General features: G+C 44.2%; 1 protein-coding gene across 1 annotated transcript in view; it reads right to left on the minus strand.

The window, feature by feature from the left end:
* The window catches only part of LOC126251146 (glutamate receptor ionotropic, kainate 2), a 1,402,037-nt gene that overhangs the window by 801,487 nt on the left and 576,676 nt on the right, over positions 1–23,874 (minus strand). Inside the window, exon 3 of the mRNA XM_049951920.1 lies at positions 20,407–20,658. Coding sequence (XP_049807877.1) covers positions 20,407–20,658 — 252 coding nt within the window. The remainder of the gene's footprint in view (positions 1–20,406; positions 20,659–23,874) is intronic.

Here is a 23,874-nt window from a genome sequence, read left to right on the forward strand (position 1 = left end):
GCAACCAAAAGAACGGTTCCTGTCAAATTTAAAGGAAGTTGAATTTTTTTGCACTTTAAGAGAGAAGTTCAAATGGTTCAAATGGCTCTAAGGACTATGGGACATTTTACGGTAGAGAGTAGCATCGTTGGTGATTGTGATTTATACGTACTACTTTTGGTAACTACCTTTGGTAGGCGAAGGCAGCTATCTATAGTTTACAACTGAGCCTTATGTGTGAGAGTATTATGTGCCATCATGAGACCTTCAGGAAACAGTTTTATGTTTAACAATGCATGTTTGATGTTGGCTTCTTTATCCTGAAATTGTCTAATGGCAAACTTCTAGGTATATTGTACCACAGAGTAATATAGATATTCACATGATTGTCATATTTGAAGAACTGCGATGTATTGATTGGTTTCCTTGTCTTATAGCACTTGACAATGGAATACCGTATTTCCGAAACAAGTTATGATAAATACATCACACGTTTGGCAATTGCTGCGCAATATACTACTTATGCAGATAGTCGGCCGCGGTGGCCGAGCGGTTCTAGGCGCTTCAGTCCGGAACCGCGCGACTGCTACGGTCGCAGGTTCAAATCCTGCCTCGGGTATGGATGTGTGTGATGTCCTTAGGTTAGTTAGGTTTAAGTAGTTCTAAATTCTAGGGGACTGATGACCTCAGATGTTAAGTCCCATAGTGCTCAGATTCATTCGAACCATTCGAACTTATGCAGATAAGCATTATGTGTCATGCTAAATATTGGGAAAGCACAGCCCCCACCCTAGATGTCTTCCTCGATAAGCGTCTAATCTGGTGCCAGAATGTCGGAGAACTGGAACATATTGGTGTGGGAAGGGTGTGCCACCTCCGCTTGGTGCTAAATCCGCTTCAGCAGTCCAACAGATTTTTTGAATTGTGCTGTACGAGGTGAAAAATGGAAATATCTAACTTGCTATGCATCTACCTCCAGTTTTACCGACGACGGTACTCCCATTGGCTAATCGGAATACCCCACCTTCGAGAGAATTCTGTGCGGTTGAGTTGTGGCTTATGAGAACTCTAGAACTATAGAGACATATCTGAAACCTGCGAATTAGGGTACAGTTCTGCAACGCAAGTCGGTGGCTGCATGTACTAACGGAATAAAATGTTTTGATGTAAGTACATTACTGTGTTGTACATCAATATCGGGTACGACAGTCTAGAAGAAAATCACTGTAATTGAATAAATGAAAGTCTGAAGGAACAGCATGAAGAGCGAAGTCTTTACAAAATAACGGGAGAAAAATATTCCCGCTAAAATGGTCTCCCAATCAGCAATCTGTTCATCAACGCACCTGGTGACGGCAAAATGGTCACTTGTGGAAATACTGAGCCCTTTGAACCCCGGGCGACACGTATGCTCGAAAAGCTATACTGGAAGACCTGAAGAGCCAGATCTACATACACTCCTGGAAATGGAAAAAAGAACACATTGACACCGGTGTGTCAGACCCACCATACTTGCTCCGGACACTGCGAGAGGGCTGTACAAGCAATGATCACACGCACGGCACAACGGACACACCAGGAACCGCGGTGTTGGCCGTCGAATGGCGCTAGCTGCGCAGCATTTGTGCACCGCCGCCGTCAGTGTCAGCCAGTTTGCCGTGGCATACGGAGCTCCATCGCAGTCTTTAACACTGGTAGCATGCCGCGACAGCGTGGACGTGAACCGTATGTGCAGTTGACGGACTTTGAGCGAGGGCGTATAGTGGGCATGCGGGAGGCCGGGTGGGCGTACCGCCGAATTGCTCAACACGTGGGGCGTGAGGTCTCCACAGTACATCGATGTTGTCGCCAGTGGTCGGCGGAAGGTGCACGTGCCCGTCGACCTGGGACCGGACCGCAGCGACGCACGGATGCCCGCCAAGACCGTAGGATCCCACGCAGTGCCGTAGGGGACCGCACCGCCACTTCCCAGCAAATTAGGGACACTGTTGCTCCTGGGGTATCGGCGAGGACCATTCGCAACCGTCTCCATGAAGCTGGGCTACGGTCCCGCACACCGTTAGGCCGTCTTCCGCTCACGCCCCAACATCGTGCAGCCCGCCTCCAGTGGTGTCGCGACAGGCGTGAATGGAGGGACGAATGGAGACGTGTCGTCTTCAGCGATGAGAATCGCTTCTGCCTTGGTGCCAATGATGGTCGTATGCGTGTTTGGCGCCGTGCAGGTGAGCGCCACAATCAGGACTGCATACGACCGAGGCACACAGGGCCAACACCCGGCATCATGGTGTGGGGAGCGATCTCCTACACTGGCCGTACACCACTGGTGATCGTCGAGGGGACACTGAATAGTACACGGTACATCCAAACCGTCATCGAACCCATCGTTCTACCATTCCTAGACCGGCAAGGGAACTTGCTGTTCCAACAGGACAATGCACGTCCGCATGTATCCCGTGCCACCCAACGTGCTCTAGAAGGTGTAAGTCAACTACCATGGCCAGCAAGATCTCCGGATCTGTCCCCCATTGAGCATGTTTGGGACTGGATGAAGCGTCGTCTCACGCGGTCTGCACGTCCAGCACGAACGCTGGTCCGAGGCGCCAGGTGGAAATGGCATGGCAAGCCGTTCCACAGGACTACATCCAGCATCTCTAGGATCGTCTCCATGGGAGAATAGCAGCCTGCATTGCTGCGAAAGGTGGATATACACTGTACTAGTGCCGACATTGTGCATGCTCTGTTGCCTGTGTCTATGTGCCTGTGGTTCTGTCAGTGTGATCATGAGATGTATCTGACCCCAGGAATGTGTCAATAAAGTTTCCCCTTCCTGGGACAATGAATTCACGGTGTTCTTATTTCAATTTCCAGGAGTGTATATTAGCATCCTAAGGCTTATGTGTGAAAACATCACACCACGTTTACGTGATTTGCCGCGAAGTGAAGTTTTTGTGTGTAGAGCTGTTGACAACTGGATTGCAACAAAAATTATCACCATGAGCGATACCCACCCAAGCCGTTCTCGGACGTCCCATACTGTAGTTTCTTGAGCCTGTTCAACTCTCCAACTATTCATCCAGATTTAACTTTTCCATTACTTCCAAAAATTCTTAATGTTGGGTTCTCTGAAATGACAGGATCGTTTTCTTAACCTACCTTTCCCTGAACTCAGCTTTTATCTCATCGTCTACTGGAAACAAGACAATTTTCTGAATTAAGGTATGTAAAGTTGCTGTACGAGCCTCCACGCCCGAGATTCCTGTGTGATAATTGTTTCGATTTACTGCCAACATCTACTTACATTCGTAACTACGTATCACACTCTCCACTTGAGGTATGTAGCTAAAGTGGGTTTTTGCTCGCTATGATTTATTTACGATATTAGTTCACAGTGTGTGTTGTGATGTCCCTTACACCTGTAGAACCTGTCTGTATGATAGTCGACTAGTTTTATTTCCAAAAAATGTTTGTCTCATTGCAGTGGGGGTGGCTATGTCAGTTATATCGAACTACTTTTTTCGCATGTAGCAAAATTTCGTAATCACAGCTACCTGTGATTTTTATGTTTCGAACTAAAGCTTCTGGTATATAATATTATAGTTGCCATGTTGTTTACGTTTTTCACATGTCCACTAAATGGTTCAAATGGCTCTGAGCACTATGGGACTTAACATCTTAGGTCATCAGTCCCCTAGAACTTAGAACTACTTAAACCTAACTAACCTAAGGACATCACACACATCCATGCCCGAGGCAGGATTCGAACCTGTGAACGTAGCAGTCCCGCGGGTCCGGACTGTAGCGCTCAGAACCGCACGGCCACCGCGGCCGGTCATGTCCACTACCTCACTGATCAAAGTTGACATCTAGCATCACAATTTCCTCCCTGTTGGACATACAAAGACGCCATAGAAATTCAGAAGCACAAAAACTTTAACAGAAAAGAAAAAGGATTTAAATTGCGCAAGTTGCGGAGCTTAACGGTAAATAAAGCAAACACTAGTTATACGGTCGCATTTCCACTGAAGGTTAGTCTTCCTTCTAGCAACACAGGTTATAAGGAGAAACCTGCCTCTGAGGAAGACAGCCTACAACAGAGGTCGCCAGCATAGCAGGAACTACGTTCCTCGTCAGCACTTTCGTATCACCCCGTAAATCAGGACGTAAGCCGCATTCTGCAGCTTAAGTTGTATCAGTTCCATGGAGCTCAGCAGGCCCATCACAGCTCAACTGTCGAAAAGTGTCGACTTGTTTGCCCAAGGAATCACCACTCTCGTCGACGACGAGTCCGATGTGAAATCAGCAACCCAGTGACGACGTAAGACATCGTCAAGGAACAGTGTCCACAGATGTAAGAAGATATGTACCGATGTCGGCTTGGGCTTGAATGGAATCCTGGTGCAAGCTAGGACCTTTTGTACAACGACCCAATGAAACTTGAGTGTGCGTACTGAAGAATAAATAAATTTTCTGGACATAGGCATTTGTAGTTATTTCAGTAGTTGTGGTATTTATGAGTATGACAGACATATGAAAGGCATCTCATAGGCTGTTGTCAACTTACAGAACTCACAGTAGCCACATCGATGAGTGACCAACTGAGTTAACAACACAGGGCCAGCTCTTCACCACTACCAATCCATAGCATATCTGGGCCTCACACTGCAAATATTGGCAGCAGATACGTATCCACAGCGTGGATACGTATAAACAGTTCGGGTTGCTGAGCTTGCTTTAGTCTACCAGAGCCTTTATAGCCTCTAATGGCTTCTCCTCCACCAGGAGACGAAATTAATAAATGTCGTATGACTAGGCCCTCCCGTCGGGTAGCCCGTTCGCTGTGTGCAAGTGTGATTTGACGCCACTTCGGTGACTTGCTAGTCGATGGGGATGAAATGATGATGATTAGGACAACACAAAAACCAGTTCCTGAGCGGAGAAAAATCTCCGACCCAGTCGGGAATCGAACACGGGTCCTTAAGATTGACGTTCTGTCACGCTGACGACTCAGATTCCGGGGGCGGACAGGAGACGAAATGTTAGGCCCAGAAATATGGCTTCAACCATAGGCTAACGCTCATTAACAGAGAATTCACGAAAGACATTAATTATTTTAGTTCGATGTGCGCCACCTAGAACAGAGCAAATATAAGCTATTAAACATGACGAATACAGTATACTGTATATTAGGAATAAAAATTCAGCAAGTATAATTAATAGCGAGGAAACACCTGTAATTGATTGACTTAGTGTCATATGCCAGGATTACGCCTGGTGGACCGGCAACCCTGCATACGGAGAAGCGTCGCGTAGGTGCATACTGCCAAGACGTTGTCTTCCATGACGTCAGCTGCCGGCTAGTGCCATGTCGCATGCGATAGACGGCGGGGAAAGCGCAACCAGAGGTGCTCCTCGCTAGGGATCTAGTTCCCTCCGCTGAGTCACGTACGTGAAAGAGTATTGAGAAGTATATCTCCACGCACCAACCATTTATAGCGGCACAGTTCCTCTCGTTGGCAGTTCTCCGCCGACGGTCTGGGCCAACTCGTGCTGGTTAATACTAGCCCTTCGATCGGAGCCCGGTTAGAGCCACCGCAGTGGGACTTCGGACCTCTCCAACGGCACCTCCGAGAAGTATGTTAGGCCAGCTGCTGCGGAGTACATTCTCCTTCCCTCCAGTGGGAAGCTTTGTTGGCGTAATCTTTAGGTCCCATTATCTTTATTAGCTTCGTTGTTTTCTAGGCGAAAGGCTCATCGATTTCTCTGAGACTTTTGTGATAAGTTTATAAGCGGACGTCTTTCTTTAGCTAATATCCTGTTGTGATTAAAAAAAAAAACTTTCTATGACTGAATTGGAACGTGTCATTACTTAGACATCTCACTTCGTGAGTTATAGCATGTTGTAGTGCCAGACTGAGAAATCAACTGAATGTACCTTTACATTTACAGTGTTACAGGCAAACTCTTATCGTGGGAGAGTGAGACGAAGGAATGTAGCGGGTGCTGGAGAGCCGTGTAGCGCCAGCACACGGTGCGATGTAGCGGAAGGCGGCCGCCCGCATTCCACACAGAGTAGAGGGGCGGGGAGAGGCGAAGTGGGGCAACGGCGAGAGCAACAAGTGTCTTCAGCACCAGGCCACTGTGGGGCGCGTGCGTTCCATTCCCGGCAAGCCCGTGCAAACTTCTCACCTGGTCGCCGGCGTGGCATCTCTAGTTAGAAGCCTACGCCGTCTCTTCATCACTGTGTCTAGGAAAATGCTCCTACCGACTACATTTACAGGTACACAAATACTTCGCAAGTCACTGTAAAATGCATGCCTGAAGGTACACAGTACCATATTATTGAAGGAAGTAAAATGAATGCATAAATGCCTCTGTACATAGCGAATCTCTCGTATCTTTTTATCATGATCTCTAAACCACATGGAGTCGAAAGAAATGTACCCACAATGGGGCAGGCATCTAAAAACTAACGTACTCTGTAACATTTTCAGTGAAACGGTAAACGTCTCCCGCCTCGAAGAATTACATTTTGCAGGAGAAAAGGATTTATTGTATCTCAAAGGAGCGAAAGTTGTCCACTCAATACTTTTTTGATACCTAAAACATAAGCACATTTCATGAGGAACTGCGTAATAGATCCTTCCAGATTATTATTTCAATAATGGTTGATGTCTTAATTGAATTAGTTGTCATAAACTACAACATTACAGTTGTAGGGTATCCACCAAGTTAGGCAATAGAATAAAAAAATATTCACGAAAATTAGTTGTACTCATTTACCAACAATGTGTGGTCAAAACTGAAGAGTAAAAATCTTAAATATAAAGAAACATTGAGTCGTATGAGAAACCCTGTTGGAAGTAAATAGAAGTAACTGGCAAATAATAACATTGATTAGCACTCCTCAAAGTGGAGAAACGGAAATAAACTTTAGAAAATGTATTGTTTCTTACAACTTTGGTCACTTTGTTTGCCTACAAGGCTACACATCTCATCATATTAATGAATTTATTACATTACTTTCTTACCGTCTGATATGATTAAAGTTTAACTTAATGTGTCTTACAACATAAATCATTTTACCCGTTTGTGCAATGAGCATCCCCGGCCCAAAATCAGACTACATGACGGTAGTAAATCTCAAAAACCACCCTGAATGACTGAAGCAAAATCGTCTTCACAGTTATAAGCTGTATGTAATGTGTAACTTTTCAGACTTTCCCGACGGAGCTGTTGCAGATACAATTCTCAGGATATTCTGAGCAACAGATACGCAGAACAGTACGAGGGAAGCTAATTCAACGTACGGATGTAAATGAAGACCATGAGCCACCTTTGCAACGGCTTTCTTGCCATATTTTGGAGGCATGCCTGCAAGAATAAAAGGAACCCTCAAGAGACAACAACATCAAGCGCGTTTTTCATCCAGCAGCAAAGTTTGGGGATTTGCTGTGTTCCTTAGAAAACAAGGCGTACATAGCATCCTATGCAAGTGTGTGGAATTTTATATTGTACAGAAATACTGCTCCGTGTAAGAATGTTGTGTTGAACACCATCGATATGCACGTTTGGGGCAACATGGCTAAATCAGTGGTAGCGAATCATTGCCTGAATGCAGGACATTATATGTTTTACGATAAGACTCAAGGTGTACCCTCAACGTCATCATTCTGGGACTGTGTTTTTAAGATGTCCAATCTTGTCAACGGTGATGCGATATTTCAGTTGAACAATCCTTGGAATCCAGCAATGGCTGCTATTAAATCTGAACAGGAGAAACAAGATCTTCCAGTGTCTGATCCAGCGCAGCGCATGCTAGAGATTTATTTCAGCATTTAAACGCAGGAGCTCCCAGCAGCACAGTCATTGCCCAAAATGTACGCGCTAGAAGCATGTTTTCGGCTCCTGGTAGGAGGCACTATGAGCATCCAAGTATGATGTACTTCCTCCCCATCCCCCCTCCTGGCCCATTAGAATTTGTTGCTTCCACCCTAATGAACTTCGACGCCGCCACCCTATTATCAACAGCCGGGTCCTGCAGCGCTGACCACCTGAAGACGTTGAACAGGTCTGTGCAAAGAAATATTGTGGGAATTGCACGATGTTATCCGGTGGCAAATTCGAGATGTGTAGTTTACGTATCGTGCCAACTGAACAAAGGAATTTGTAGGTCTGTGACTGTATGTTGTGATGCTGCGATATATTGTCTCCCTGCGCCTCACCTGATGCCCGTTAAACGTGTTTCTAATTGCACTCGCTGTCAGTCATCTACTGCTGTAGTTAATCGTGGTTCGGAAATCAGTCTCTGTCGTTCGGAACGCTCCCCATGCACGTGAAACAACGCTGTGAACAAAACGAAACTCCTGGAATACTTTAGTCGCACTTCTACATTCCACAAGACACCTCACAGTATGTGGAGGAGGCTACTTTTGTAGGCTTACGAGTCTCTCTTTCCCATTTTCGTCCGCACCTCGTGGTCGTGCGGTAGCGTTCTCGCTTCCCACGCCCGAGTTCCCGGGTTCGATTCCCGGCGGGGTCAGGGATTTTCTCTGCCTCGTGATGACTGGGTGTTGTGTGATGTCCTTAGGTTAGTTGCGTTTAAGTAGTTCTAAGTTCTAGGGGACTGATGACCATAGATGTTAAGTCCCATAGTGCTCAGAGCCATTTGAACCATTTTTCCCATTTTCCTGCTCCAATCGCGAATGATTCACGGGAGAACGTTTGCTGCTGCGTCTCCATTCCCGCTTGAATCTGGTTTGGTCTTCATGGTCTTTTCGCGGCATACACTTACGAGGAAGAGACATACTTGTTGACTTTTCCAGGAACGTGCACTCTCGCAACTTTAACACACACTGAGATGTACAACGCTTCTCTTGTAACGTCTGCAACTGGACTTAGCTGAGCATCTCTGTGACGTGCTGCTCTTCTGTTTTCTTCATCAGTCTATCCTAGACTAATAAGCCATATTCAGGTATTGAAAATGAAACGAAGTGTCGTGTGGCGAGGGCCTCTCACATCGTACACTATCAGGGGTGACAAGCCGTCGCAGGCCACTTCTCCACCTACCTTTGGCGAATTGCAGAAACGTACTAGACACCAATGGTGTATGGAACGACGCCACTGTGCTCAGGAATGATATCAGATAGTGTTTTCGGACGAATCCAGGTTCAGTTCGCTTGAAAACGATGGCCGCATTTCGGTTCACCGCAGACGGGGGCAGCGGTATCATAGTGACTGCGTTCGCAAAAGACATACAGCGCCAGCTGAAGGTCTTATGGTGTGGGGTGCTATTACGTACAACCACAAATCACAGTTGGTGCGTGTCCAGTGCACTGTGGACAATGTGACCAGTGTGAATGACGTCTTGCGACCAGAAGCCATTGCCTTTCTGCACAACACCCCAGACGGCATTTTAAGCAAGACAATGCACGACCACATGTTGCTGCACGAATCTTAATGCCACAGGACGTCAGCCTTTTGCTCTGGCCTACCAGATCACCAGACTTTTCGCCAATGGAAAGTGTTTGGTTAGCGGTGTTCCAATGCCAACCACCACAGATGAAATTTTGAACCAGGTGAAGGCAGCTTGGACGGCTATACCACAGGACGTCTTTCGCGCATTATAAGCGTCGATGCCTTCACGCATGGAACAAGTTACCAGGGCCACAGGACACGTGCTGAACGGAGGTGACTGAAAAGCTAATCATTTCTGCAAAACATACTAATGTACATGTCCTGTGAATATGAACGTCCAGTCTCTAGTTGGTCAAAGTGTACTGTTTTTTCTGAACATGAGTGTATTTTCACTCTAAAGCCAGCCGCTGTTCCAAGTCCTATTTCTACATCTACATCCATACTCTGCAAGCCACCTGACGGTGTGTGGCGGAGGGTACCTTGAGTACCTCTGTCGGTTCTCTCTTCTATTCCAGTTTTCTGTTGTTGGTGGAAAGAAATGCCTCTGTGTAGGCTCTAATCTCTCTGATTTTATCATCATGGTCTCTTCGCGAGATATACGTAAGAGGGAGCAATATACTGCTTGACTCCTCGGTGAAGGTATGTTCTCGAAACTACTACGAAAGCCCGTACCGAGCTACTGAGCGTCTATCTTGCAGAGTCTTCCACTGGAGTTTGTCTATCATCTCCGTAACGCTTTCGCGATTACTAAATGATCCTGTAACGAAGCGCGCTGCTCTCCGTTGGATCTTTTCTATCTATTCTATCAACCTTATTTCGTACGGATCCCACACCGGTGAGCAGTATTCAAGCAGTGGGCGAATAAGTGTACTGTAACCTACTTCCTTTGTTTTCGGACTGCACTTCCTTAGGATTCTTCCAATGAATCTCAGCCTGGCATCTGCTTTACCGACGATTAATTTTATACGGTCATTCCTTTTTAAATCACTCCTAATGCCTAATTTATGGAATTAATTGCTTTCCAGTTGCTGACCTGCTACATTGTAGCTACATAATAGAAGATCGTTCTTTTTATGTATTCGCAGCACATTACACTTATCTAAATTGAGATTCAATTGCCATTCCCTGCACCATACGTCAATTCGCTGCAGATCCTCCTGCATTTCAGTACCATTTTCCATTGTTACAACCCCTCGATATACTACAGCGTCATCCGCAAATGCCTCAGTGAACTTCCTATGTTATCCTACGACACTCCCCTGCGGCACACCTGAAATCACTCTTACTTCGGAAGACTTCTCTTCACTGAGAATGACATGCTGCGTTATGTTAACTAGGACCTCTTCAATCCAATCACAGAATTGGTCTGATGATCCATATCCTCTTACTTTGTTCATTAAGGGGGGTAGGACGTCAACCGGACCAACATGGAGCAGGAGAGGCAGCACAGGACATTTTAACTTCCACTGTCTATACTTTTACAAAAAAATTCATAAAACTTTGTCAGCATGACCAGAAAGGATTCAGGATTCACACACTTGGCAGTGGAAGTTCAAAAACGTAACAATTTTGTTTTTTATGTTTGAAATTTCATCATTTTTTCGCTTACTATTGGCTGCATTTGTTACTGTAGGTACACTTTTCTTCATAAACAGGAGAGATTATTCGACGAATATAGCACAGCATACAAACCATACTTACGGGGGTATGAAATTCTAGAATTTCTTTGGTTTACGGATAAATGAATGACCTGTTATATTTTGAACTTCATGTTTATAAAAAGCTCAACTTCTACAGTTTATTATCTGAATTTTTACCGCAGTTTTTAACAGATTTGGAAAATTCTAGAGTTTCGTAGGAATTAAAATGTCCTGTGGTGCCTCTCCTGCTCCAAGTCGGCCCGTTTGACGTCCTACCCCCCTTAAGCGACTGTGGGGAACTGTATCAAACGCCTTGCGGAAGTCAAGAAACACGGTATCTATATGGGAACTCGTGTCTATGACCCTCTGAGTCTCGTGGACGAATAGCACGAGCTGGGTTTCACACGACCGTCTTTTTAGAAACCCATGCTGATTCCTACAGAGTAGATTTATAGTCTCCAGAAAAGTCATTATACTCGAACATAATACGTGTTCCAAAATTCTACAACTGATAGACGCTCGAAATATAGGTCTATAGTTCTGCACATCTGTTCGATGTCCCTTCTTGAACGGGGATGAACTGTGCCCTTTTCCAATGTTTTGGAACGCTACGCTCTTCTAGAAACCTACGGTACACCGCTGCAATAAGGGGGGCAAGCTCGATTGCAAAATGACAATATTATGTAATTAAGGCATTTGACGGAAGACTGGATTCACGATCAAAGTTGCAGAACGAAAACTGTTCTTCGACATTGCCATCTAACTAAGCCGCTCGTCCCCACGAGACGAGGAACATCAGGGCAGTCAGAGTTCGCCCACCATTTCCCCTTCCGTCTTCTGAAAAACAAACAGAAGAGGAAATTTAATCCTGATAATGCGAAGCAAGCGACAAGGTGGGCGCAACGGAAAACTGCGAACTGCCGCCCTTTATAGCGAACTCCTGCGGGGGAGTTTGCCGCCACGTTAAGCACGGCCAAGTCTTCCGCGGAAATATAAGGCATCTGGCCTTTTGTACTTCCAAGACTCTTAGACGGAGGAGAATTAATTGAGACTGAATATTCATCTCGGTTAAGATGCAGTTCACTGCTTTAAATTCGGGGGAAGTTGGTTTACTGTGATTCCAGAAAAATTATTGTAATTTGTAAAGACTTGGCATGTCGAGAAAGTAATTACAAACGTCGTGTCATACTTACTTACAGAGTGGGCAAAATGAGTAAAGTTTTAATTTTTCTTTCAATATATTTACAGAATTATCACTAATATTTTCTTTCATGTCACAGGAGGAAGTAAATAACTCCAAAACCTACTTAATTATATGAGGGTCGTCCAAATTTAAGTTCGCCTGTAGTTTTTAAGGAAAGATAGTTACTGGAAACATATCCAGCATTGATCGAGATATTTTTCATTATAATCACCACTGCCGTCACGAAGGTCCAAGCATACGGATTAGATTCACAGCAGGTGAATGGATGGAAGAATTTTCAAGTAATAGAACCCAGTACGTTGTCCTTATGGCGAGTGTTCCTCAGAGACAAGGGTATCATAAGGAAAGCCCCAGGGAAGAGGGATAGGACTGTCTTATTCTCCATGTACATAAAAGATCTGACAGACAGGGTTATCAGCAATTTACGGCTCTTGCAGATGACGCTATTGTGTGTAGAAAGTGTGACTGTAGGAGAATACGAGATGACTCAAATCCTAGCTGATATGATGAAAGGCAGCTAGCTCTAAATGTAGAAAAATGTAAGTTAATGCGGATCACTAGAAAAAAACAATATCGTAACGCTCTAATACATCATTGGTAGTGTGCTGCTCGACCCAGTCAAATGGGTTACACATCTAGGCATAACGTTGCAAAGCGATATGAAATGCAACGAGCACGTCAGGTTAGTACTAGGGAAGGCGAATGTTCGACTTGGTTTTGTTGGGTGAATTTTGGGAAAGTGTAGCTCATCTATAAAAGAGACGGTAAGTAGGACACGCTAGGGCGAACCGGTCTTGAGTACTGCTCAAGTGTTTGGGATCTCCACCAGGTCGGATTAAAGAAAGACATCGAAGAAATTCAGAGGCGTGTTGCTAGATTTGTTACCGATAGACTCGGTTAGCACGCAGGTATTACGGAGATGCTTCGTGAAGTCGAATGCGAATTCCTGGGGAAAGACTACGCTCTTTTCGCTTGCGGAAATTTAGAGACTCGGCATTTGAGGTCGACTGCAGAGCACTCCTACTACCACTAAAGTACAGTTCGTGTAAGGACCACGAATATAAGATGAAAGAAATTACGCTTGTACGGGGGCTTGTGGACAGTCGTTTCGCCCTTAGTCTTTTTGGGAGCTAAAAGCAAAGGAAATGACTAGTTGTGGTAGGTGGTACATTCCGCCATGCATGAGGAGCACGTATGTAGATGTGCGACTGATACAATGTCATATCGTAGAAAGCCGGCCGCGGTGGTCTAGCGGTTCTAGGCGCTCAGTCCGAAACCGCGAGACTGCTACGGTCGCAGGTTCGAATCCTGCCTCGGGCATGGATGTGTGTGATGTCCTTAGGTTAGTTAGGTTTAAGTAGTTCTAAGTTCTAGGGGACTGATGACCATAGATGTTAAGTCCCATAGTGTTCAGAGCCATTTGAACCATTTCATATCGTAGAAGTTGATAAACTTCCTCAGTTCTTCGATATTGTGGAAATGATGACCGGAGTATGGGAAGTTAATGAGGTTGAAATCGCTGGGAATAAAATCCATGGCAATACGACGGAGTATCAAAAAGCCTCCAGCCGAACACCTTCAGAAAAGTTGTCCGCCTAAACGCATGGGGCGAACGTTGCCATGGATCAGCAGTGAGTATAACACTCCCCTTGTTTTGAACGGACCGTCATAATTTCCGATATGTTTCACAGTAATGTTCAAAGTTCACTGTTTCACCCCTCGGCAGGAAGTCAATAAGCATATGGCTCTTCCTGTCCCAGGATACCACGCACATCACTTTCCGCACCGACACAGTCTGTTTGAACTTCGCCCTAATTGAGATCCACTGAAATGCTAACGAGTCGGCTGTGGCTCGATTTCTAGGGTAAAATGACCAACCCACGCCTCATCACCCGTGACGATCCTGTCGAAAAAGTCGAAGCCGTCATCACGCTACCGTTGCAGAAATATCAAACCTGTCCTAAGCCAATAATTTTGTTTTCGGAACCTACCTGGCATACGCTTGCTTCAACTGCAGGCGATTGGTAACAGTGTCATGCAACAAGGATCGCGATTTTGAGGAAAGTCATCGCTGTTCTACTGACGAGACTGCCTTCACTGTGCTTGTCCATCCTCTTCCAGCTTATTGCAGTATCATTAAAAGATGGATTTGAAGCAAAACATTGAAGAAATTCAAAGAATGACAACTCCTTTTGTATTATTGCGCAATATGGGAGAGACTGCCACGGATGTTACGCGATTTGGGGTGGCAATATAACGAAAGGTATTTTTCGTTTCAACCATCATGTTTCTTCTCTGAATAGGAAAATAATTTGTTGAGGCACACGTTCATTGGGAGAAACGATCGTCGTAATAAAATAAGACGAATCAGAGCTCGCACGGAAAGATTTAAGTATTCGCTTTTCTCGCTCATTGTTCGAGAGTGGGACGGTAGAGAAATAATCGGATGATAGTTCGATGAACCCCCTTCCAGGCACTCTGTAGGAAATGGAGAGTAGTCATGCAGATGTGCATTAAATGTAGATCTGTAATCGTAGATTACGGAACTCCACAATGCGCTGTCGGACAAGCTGCACAATGTTACCATTGACGAGGGACGATTGCTCAAGGTTCTCTTCAGTATTGCCCCTTGACTACTTTCGGAGAGCTGCTTACACTAGCGACGCAGTATCTACTCGCTCGTGACCCTTCGCTGGTAAACCCAACACAGTTGATGATAAATTTCGATAAGCGCTATGTTCTGAGCACTGAATCTTCGGCACTGAGCGAAACTCGCAGGCGGCGGGAAACAGAATCAGAGCCCCCATTTTGAACCACTGCTGCAGATCACCTGGTTGGCTCTGAGCACTATGGGACTTAACATCTATGGTCATCAGTCCCCTAGAACTTAGAACTACTTAAACCTAACTAACGTAAGGACATCACACAACACCCAGCCATCACGAGGCAGAGAAAATCCCTGACCCCGCCGGGAATCGAACCCGGGAACCCGGGCGTGGGAAGCGAGAACGCTACCGCACGACCACGAGATGCGGGCGCAGATCACCTGGCAACGGCCTCTACTTGTCCGGCCATCATATGCCAGTTACGTCAGAGGTCTGTCGACATGCGTATTATTCCCGATTAAATACTTTCACTTTTTTTTAAGTATAGGGAAACTTAGTTTTTGAGTGACCTTCGTAGTCTGATGATAATGTTTCCGTTCAACCTACCGCAATATTATTCACTGTTCGTCAAAGGTTCCCTTCAAAAAAGCGCTACCAGAAAGTTACGAAGGGGCTGCCTGACTGAGAATTACTAACGAAGAAGTTTCGGATATGTTTCTAGGTACAATGGGAGAATCAGAAAGGAGGAAGCATTCGATGTGTCACGTAACAGGAGAATGTAAAAAATTATGTAGTCAGATAAAAATGCAGGAAGAAGCTCTATTAAGGGTATGTGGTACCGTTCTTTTTTCCCTTCCTGAAGAACAGAAGATGTGACACTGTTGCAAAGAAACGTTGGTGGGAGTATCCAGGTATGAGCAGCTTGACTGGTCGGTGAACATGTCGGCGATACTTACGCAGAATCATATGGGTAACAAGATGAATAGTGGTCAATGAAGCCTTGTTACTCTTCAATAGACTAAGATTCGGAGACTTTGGAAGCAAATGAAAGCAAAAGTGCAAATGTGTTTTGGGAACAACGCTTCGGTTGCTTTGGCGGTGCAGAAGACGGTCATCTTGCTTTGCTGACAAATCTAATACTAGTTGACGCACATATTACGCTTAATAAGTCCTGTGTCTGGTAATGTGAACATTATTCGCTCCATGTTATCACAGCCGCGAACCTCCTGTGAAATTAGGATGAGCCATGTATCTTTAGCCTCATGTTCGAGACGGTATATTTGCAGATTGTCACCTGCCTCGTCTATCGCCAATTTGGCAAATTAATTACCCTAGACGAACGGTTTTAAGTAGTGGTTCCGCTATAGGCTAACGAAATCAGTTCTGCTGATATGCAAGTGTGGCTCCCGATAATTTGGTGGATCACAGCAATAGGTCATTCGTGATACAATTATCACAAACGGTCACTTTCAAATACATGTGCAGCATTACGGTCCTAGTCACGTTGCAAATCATCCATCTGTTTCTCCTTAATGATCCAAGGACGAACTTCGGATATAGTGGAAGCCAGTTACTTACTATAGCTACTAATGTACCAGGAAATAATTATTCTTTTAACTAATATGGTAGTAATAGGTGTGTCCGGTACTGTTACAATGTTGGGCTTCATAAAATGTTTGGGATATGTGTTTGTGTTACCCTTAATGTGTTGATTAGTATGCTGACATACACCTTGTTGGTCGCTTATTGCCCTTGTTTCGATGAGCAACAATTGTAGCAGTGATGTGTCATTACACTAAATTTACACGAGTTGCTGTCTACTTAAGGACTACTTTAGTCATTATGACAGTCCAGATGGGAAGCTGATTGAGAAATCTATTACAAAATGAACCGGTAACAGTTACTCATAAATAAATATTAACTACTAGTTTCGATCACCACATCATTTTCAGTTTTCATAAAATTACTTACCACAATCTGCGTTTACTGAAGCAAGTATGTAAGATTTTGCGAGCGCAGGTACTTGCCAGCAGGGGAACAGCGACTGTTAGAACTTAAATCTGTGGAGCCGCCACAAGTCGCATTTAACTTTTTCTTTATTTTACATGTTTCACTCGACCAACGCGAGCATCTTCAGAATTTACGCAGCGCAGGTCTACAAGTTATTTGTAACGTATGCTCCAGAAATTGGTCCACTACGGAAAAAGAGGAGTAGCTCACAACTGACTGACCTCTTACCTTAACAATAGACAGATGAAGGTCATTACCCACAGTGTTGAGAATGGCTGTGATGTGGGGTCTGAGTGGGGAACGGTCAAATGCGGGAGTACCCCAGGGATCAGTGTTGTGGCCACTCCTGTTCCTTATTTATATAAATGATATGCCCTCTAGTATTACGGGTACTTCTAAAATATTTCATTTTGATGATGACACTAGCTTGGTGGTGAAGGATTTGTATGCAACATTGGCTCTGTTTCAAATAGTGCTGCTCATGACATAAGTTGATGGCTTGTAGAAAATAAACTAAAGGTAAATCACAGTAAAACTCAGTTTTTACAGTTTCTAACACACAATTTCACATAATGGGAATATGATTAGTGAAACTGAACAGTTTAGATTTCTAGTTGTTCACATCTTTCACAACTATCGTGGAAAGCCCACATTCAGGATTTTGTTCAAAACTTAATGCTGTCATTTTTATTATTTGGACGATATCTGAAGTAAGAGATCGTTTGACCCGTAAATTAGTCTACTTTGCTTATTTTCATTCGCTTATGTCGTGTATTATATTTCGGGGTAAATGTTCTAAAAGGATATTTTTGGCATAGAAGTGGGCAGTTCGGGCAATAAGTGGTGTAAGTTCGCAAACCTCTCGTCGACCCCTGTTTTCTATTCTGGGAATTTTGACATTGGCCTCTCGATATATATTCTTTACTGTCTTTTCTTGTTAACAATATCAGCTTATTCCCAAGTACTAGTTATTTTCACTCGGTTAATACTCACCAGAAATCAAACTGCATTTGTGCAGAAAGGTCCGCAGTATACTGCTGCATCCATTTTCAATAAGCTACCACAAGAATTCAAAAATCTTAGCAGTAATCCAAGCACTCAAATCGAAACTGAAGAGTTTCCTCATGGATCACTCCTCCATTCAGTTGAGGAGTTCCCTGAAAAATTACGATGATTCTTATGTTATATTGCTGACTGCATTTACTTAAACTCATGGCTTTACTTCTTTCGGCTCACAATCATTTTGTTTTATCTGTTATTACTTTGATGTTATTTCATGTGCTGACACGTTCCATGACCTTGGAGATTCGCTCCTCCATTTGGTCCTGCGGAATTAGACGTGTAAATAAAAATAAAATTAACTTCTGACGGTGCTCGAGTGAAACATGTAAAATAATGAAAGAAAGAAAAGTTTCATGCGAGCTGTGGTGACTCTACAGTTTCAGTAATGTAGATCTGAGTGAATTTACTTGACGCCACAGTAAGAACATTGCAGCCTGTTACAAGAAATTTCCGATGTCTTAAGACTGCATAAAACCATTCAGAGAACTTATAACCCCCCACCCCTTCAACCCTAAAAGAAAAGATGATATGGTGATAGAAACGGTTGTTGTTGTTGTGGTCTTCAGTCCTGAGACTGGTTTGATGCAGCTGTCCATGCTACTCTATCCTGTAGAAGCTTCTTCATCTCCCAGTACGTACTGCAGCCTACATCCTTCTGAATCTGCATAGTGTATTCATCTCTTGGTCTCCCTCTACGGTTTTTACCCTCCACGCTGCCCTCCAATACTAAATTGGTGATCCCTCGGTGTCTCAGAACATGTCCTACCAACCGATCCCTTCTTCTAGTCAAGTTGTGCCACAAGCTCCTCTTCTCCCCAATTCTGTCCAATATCTCCTCATTAGTTATGTGGTCTACCCATCTAATCTTCAGCATTCTTCAGTAGCACCACATTTCGAAAGCTACTATTCTCTTCTTGTCTAAACTATTTATCGTCCACGAACCTAACCTAACCTAACCTAACCTAACCTGTTCATCTTATACCCTCCTTTTTATTTGTCAGCAGCTGTTGGTGGTTCGAAAGTACGGCTATTTAAAAATACTTGTGACATACACAGCCAAGAAAATACAAGGTGAATAAAATAGGCATGGATAACTTTTCATGCACACTAAGTTAGTCAAACCAACTTAGCAGTAATCCAAGCACTCAAATCGAAACTGAAGAGTTTCCTCATGGATCACTCCTCCATTCAGTTGAGGAGTTCCCTGAAAAATTACGATGATTCTTATGGTATATTGCTGACTGCATTTACTTAAACTCATGGCTTTACTTCTTTCGGCTCACAATCATTTTGTTTTATCTGTTATTACTTTGATGTTATTTCATGTGCTGACACGTTCCATGACCTTGGAGATTCGCTCCTCCATTTGGTCCTGCGGAATTAGACGTGTAAATAAAAATAAAATTAACTTCTGACGGTGCTCGAGTGAAACATGTAAAATAATGAAAGAAAGAAAAGTTTCATGCGAGCTGTGGTGACTCTACAGTTTCAGTAATGTAGATCTGAGTGAATTTACTTGACGCCACAGTAAGAACATTGCAGCCTGTTACAAGAAATTTCCGATGTCTTAAGACTGCATAAAACCAGTCAGAGAACTCATAACCCCCCACCCCTTCAACCCTAAAAGAAAAGATGATATGGTGATAGAAACGGTTGTTGTTGTTGTGGTCTTTAGTCCTGAGACTGGTTTGATGCAGCTGTCCATGCTACTCTATCCTGTAGAAGCTTCTTCATCTCCCAGTACGTACTGCAGCCTACATCCTTCTGAATCTGCATAGTGTATTCATCTCTTGGTCTCCCTCTACGGTTTTTACCCTCCACGCTGCCCTCCAATACTAAATTGGTGATCCCTCGGTGTCTCAGAACATGTCCTACCAACCGATCCCTTCTTCTAGTCAAGTTGTGCCACAAGCTCCTCTTCTCCCCAATTCTGTCCAATATCTCCTCATTAGTTATGTGGTCTACCCATCTAATCTTCAGCATTCTTCAGTAGCACCACATTTCGAAAGCTACTATTCTCTTCTTGTCTAAACTATTTATCGTCCACGAACCTAACCTAACCTAACCTAACCTAACCTGTTCATCTTATACCCTCCTTTTTATTTGTCAGCAGCTGTTGGTGGTTCGAAAGTACGGCTATTTAAAAATACTTGTGACATACACAGCCAAGAAAATACAAGGTGAATAAAATAGGCATGGATAACTTTTCATGCACACTAAGTTAGTCAAACCAACTTACAATTTCTGTCCGTGGTTTAGGTAATGTAAGCTGAGTTGCCTGTCTTAAGGCGCATGAAATATTTTACGCTGTCAGTTTTATCTTGTCTCCCTTATGTCTTGCAATTATAAAACTAGGAAGCACTACCTCATATAACCAGAAAAATCATGCAAATACATCTCTGACACAAAACTTTGGGCTGCATTGTGAATTAGTATACTGTGTGTCACTAGTTTTGGATGCGGAGAAAGAAGCGTAGACTGGTAGACCTACCGTAGTCTTCTTCGTAGATGATGGCGACCTTGGTCCAGTTGAGGAAGGCCATGAGGTCCTTGAAGGCGCGGTTCATGTGCTCCTGCGAGGGGTGCAGGTTGATGGAGAACTCCTTGAAGCTGGGCTCGAAGTCGAGACGCGCCTCGACGTGCGGAACGTCGAGTGCCTCGCAGATGGACTGTATGTGGGCACCCAGCAGCGGGTCCGACGGCCCGAAGATGGCCTGCACGCCGTGCTCCAGCTGCTTGCAGGCTGCAACACACGATGGCCGCGCGGTGAGCGCACCGGCAGGTGTCGAGGTACACCTAGTCTACAATTTAGCCTGAAGACTGAACACATACAGAAACAAACACGTGTGAAATGAGGCCCTGCATTCGATTGAAGGCAAGAGCACGTGCAATATGTCAAACTTACCCAAGCGCTCTGTAAACAATGTTTTTCGAACGAGCTAACTGAAATAGGGTGAGTCTGAGTGACCATGAATGAGCGTCACATCATGGCATGGTTTCTACGAAGTACGCTAGGTGTTGGGGATCCAAGATCAACCAATGGAGGCTCTGACGGCCAGTGCTTACTTCAGTTAAAACCTCCGTGGTGAGAGTGTTCGAATCATAAAACAATTCTCTAACGTTTAGTCCGGATCTGCAGGAGACCTCTTCAGTGATGTCTTTAGTCAATTTGTCTGTGAAGATGTCTTTCTACGTTGAACATGGCCATTCAATCCGGAAATCTTAAGTGAACTTGGAGAGATTGGTCGAAACACTTTTTCGTGTGACACATCTTCTGTGCATGAATGGATAATAGATTCTTGTACCGTTCTCCAGCGAGAGTCGAAAGAGCAAGTCGACAGAAGACATACCAGAGGCAATATTTCATCCGGTGTAAACATTTCCCGAAAGAGAACATCTGTATCCCTTACGTTAAATGTGCCCTGCTGCATTGCAAACTTATATGGCCGAACATGATTCTCGACGAACCCGTATCCCGTCATCATCGTGTCACGCTATACGTGGAGACAAGACAGACTATCCCGTGAAAGTCTACATATATTCAAAAACAAGCTTTAGATGAGATGTCTCGGAATGTACTGCGTCCTCCTATGTATAGCTCCCGTGTGGGTAACAGAGACAAGATTAGACTATAAATGCAAACATTTTAGGTTAGGCTTTATCGTGACTGTTATTGATATCGAATGAAACAACGAGTTTATTGTTACCAGTCACTGGTAACAAGTAAAGTTGTTCTTTCATTCGAAGATCAGACTAATTACACCGTTTATAAATCCGTCTAAGCAGTCACCAATCCGGCAGTACACATAGAATGGAGCGGGAAGAATCCCTAACGAATGATAAAAGGGGAAGTACTCTCCACCGTACACTTAACATTGGTTTTCAGGGTAGAGCCGTAAAAGCAGAAGTATGTTTCCAGCACAATGGTTGGATTTTATATCCAAAAAATGTCTCACGGTTTAAAGGAGAGATACAGACCAGCGATCGTTATCAAAATAATTTTACTGGTGTAACCAGCTGATTAGCGACTACTACTTATTGCCTGTTGGCAGAGAAGCATATTGCTACAAAGTGGAAGATGCTAAGCAATGTTTCCTTAAGTGGAACAGAACCACTGACACAGTCATATATTTTTATCGGCATACTTACGAATTTGGAACACCTTTGTCGAACTATTGGAGACGCCATTCTATTGAAGTTAACTGGACGGTACCTCAAAAGTTCTACTGCTATAATATATTCGACATTACTTCCTTTCTAAGCTTCTTCCTTATTTGGAGCGCATTTATAGAAATATTTTAGACATCATTCTATTGAAGTTGACTGAGCGATACCTTTAAAGTTCTGCTGTTATAATACATTCGAGATTTCTTCCTTTTGCAAAGCTCTTCCTTTTCTATTGAAAATCGTATGGTTCAAATGGTTCAAATGGCTCTGAGCACTATGGGACTTAACATCTATGGTCATCAGTCCCCTAGAACTTAGAACTACTTAAACTTAACTAACCTAAGGACAGCACACAACACCCAGTCATCACGAGGCAGAGAAAATCCCTGACCCCGCCGGGAATCGACCCCGGGAACCCGGGCTTGGTGAAAATCGTATGGAACTACCAAGAGCTGTTAAAAATTGTTTGTTCTTTCTGGCAGCTTCTGTTGTTCAGTACTGATTCCCGATGTTAATACAGCTCTTTTCTGCAGATTTTTTTTTAATTTTGCTGTCTACAGCATGTACGTTTGCTGCCTCCTCTAACCATTCCGGCGTTGCTGTTTTGCACTCTCTCTCAGTATTCTAATTTACATAACTTCCTTTCTATTTCCCTGAATCATTTGCTGCATTCTTATATTTTATACTGTGGCCATTCAAATTTAGTCTCTAAGGACTTTTATTGGGGCTTGCCATCTTCTTAGTTCTCCATCTGCTACCTTCAGAATTTCTTCTATCGAAGTTAACTCTTCATCTGTTGTACTTTCACCTACACTATGTGATCAAAAGTATCTGGACACTCCCAAAACATACATTTTTCATATTAGGTGAATTGTGCTGCCACCTACTGCCAGGTACTCCATTTCAGCGACCTCGGTAGCCATTAGACATCGTGGGAGAACAGAATGGGGCACTCAGCGGAACTCACGGACATCGAACGCAGTCAGGTGATTGGATGTCACTTGTGTCATACGTCTGTACTCGAGATAGTGAAGTGGAAACGTGAAGGAACACGTACAGCACAAAGGCGTACACGCCGACCTCGTCTGTTGACTAACAGAGCCTGCCAACAGTTGAAGAGGGTCGTAATGTGTAATAGGCAGACATCTGTCCAGACCATCATACAGGAATTGCAAACTGCATCAGGATCCACTGCAAGTGCTATGACAGTTAGGCAGGAGGTGAGAAAACTTGGACTGCATGATCGAGCGGCTGCTCACAAGACATATCACGCCGGGTAAATGCCAACGACGCCTCGCTTGGTGTAAGAAGCTTAAACATTGGACGATGGAACAGTGGAAAAACGTTGTGTGGAGTGACAAATCACGGTACACAATGTGGCTATCCGATGGCGGAGTGTGGGTTTGGCGAATGCTCGGTGAACGACATATGCCAGCGTTTGTAGTACCAACAGTAAAATTCAGGGACGGTGGTGTTATGGTGTGGTCGTATTTTTCATGGAAGGGGCTTGCACCCTTTGTTGTTTTGCGTGGAACTATCACAGCACAGGGCTACATTGATGTTTTAAGCACCTTCTTGCTGTCCACTGTTGAAGCGCAATTCGTGGATGGCTATTGTATCTTTCAACAGAATCGAGCACCTGTTCATAATGCACGGCCTGAGTCGGAGTAGTCACACGACAATAACATCCATGTAATTGACTGGCCTGCACAGAGTTATGACCTGAATCCTATAGAGAACCTTTGGGATGTTTTGGAACGCCGGCTTCGTATCAGGCCTCACTGACCGACAT

Source organism: Schistocerca nitens, chromosome 1 (genome assembly GCF_023898315.1).
Source record: "Schistocerca nitens isolate TAMUIC-IGC-003100 chromosome 1, iqSchNite1.1, whole genome shotgun sequence".
NCBI classification, from domain to species: domain Eukaryota; kingdom Metazoa; phylum Arthropoda; class Insecta; order Orthoptera; family Acrididae; genus Schistocerca; species Schistocerca nitens.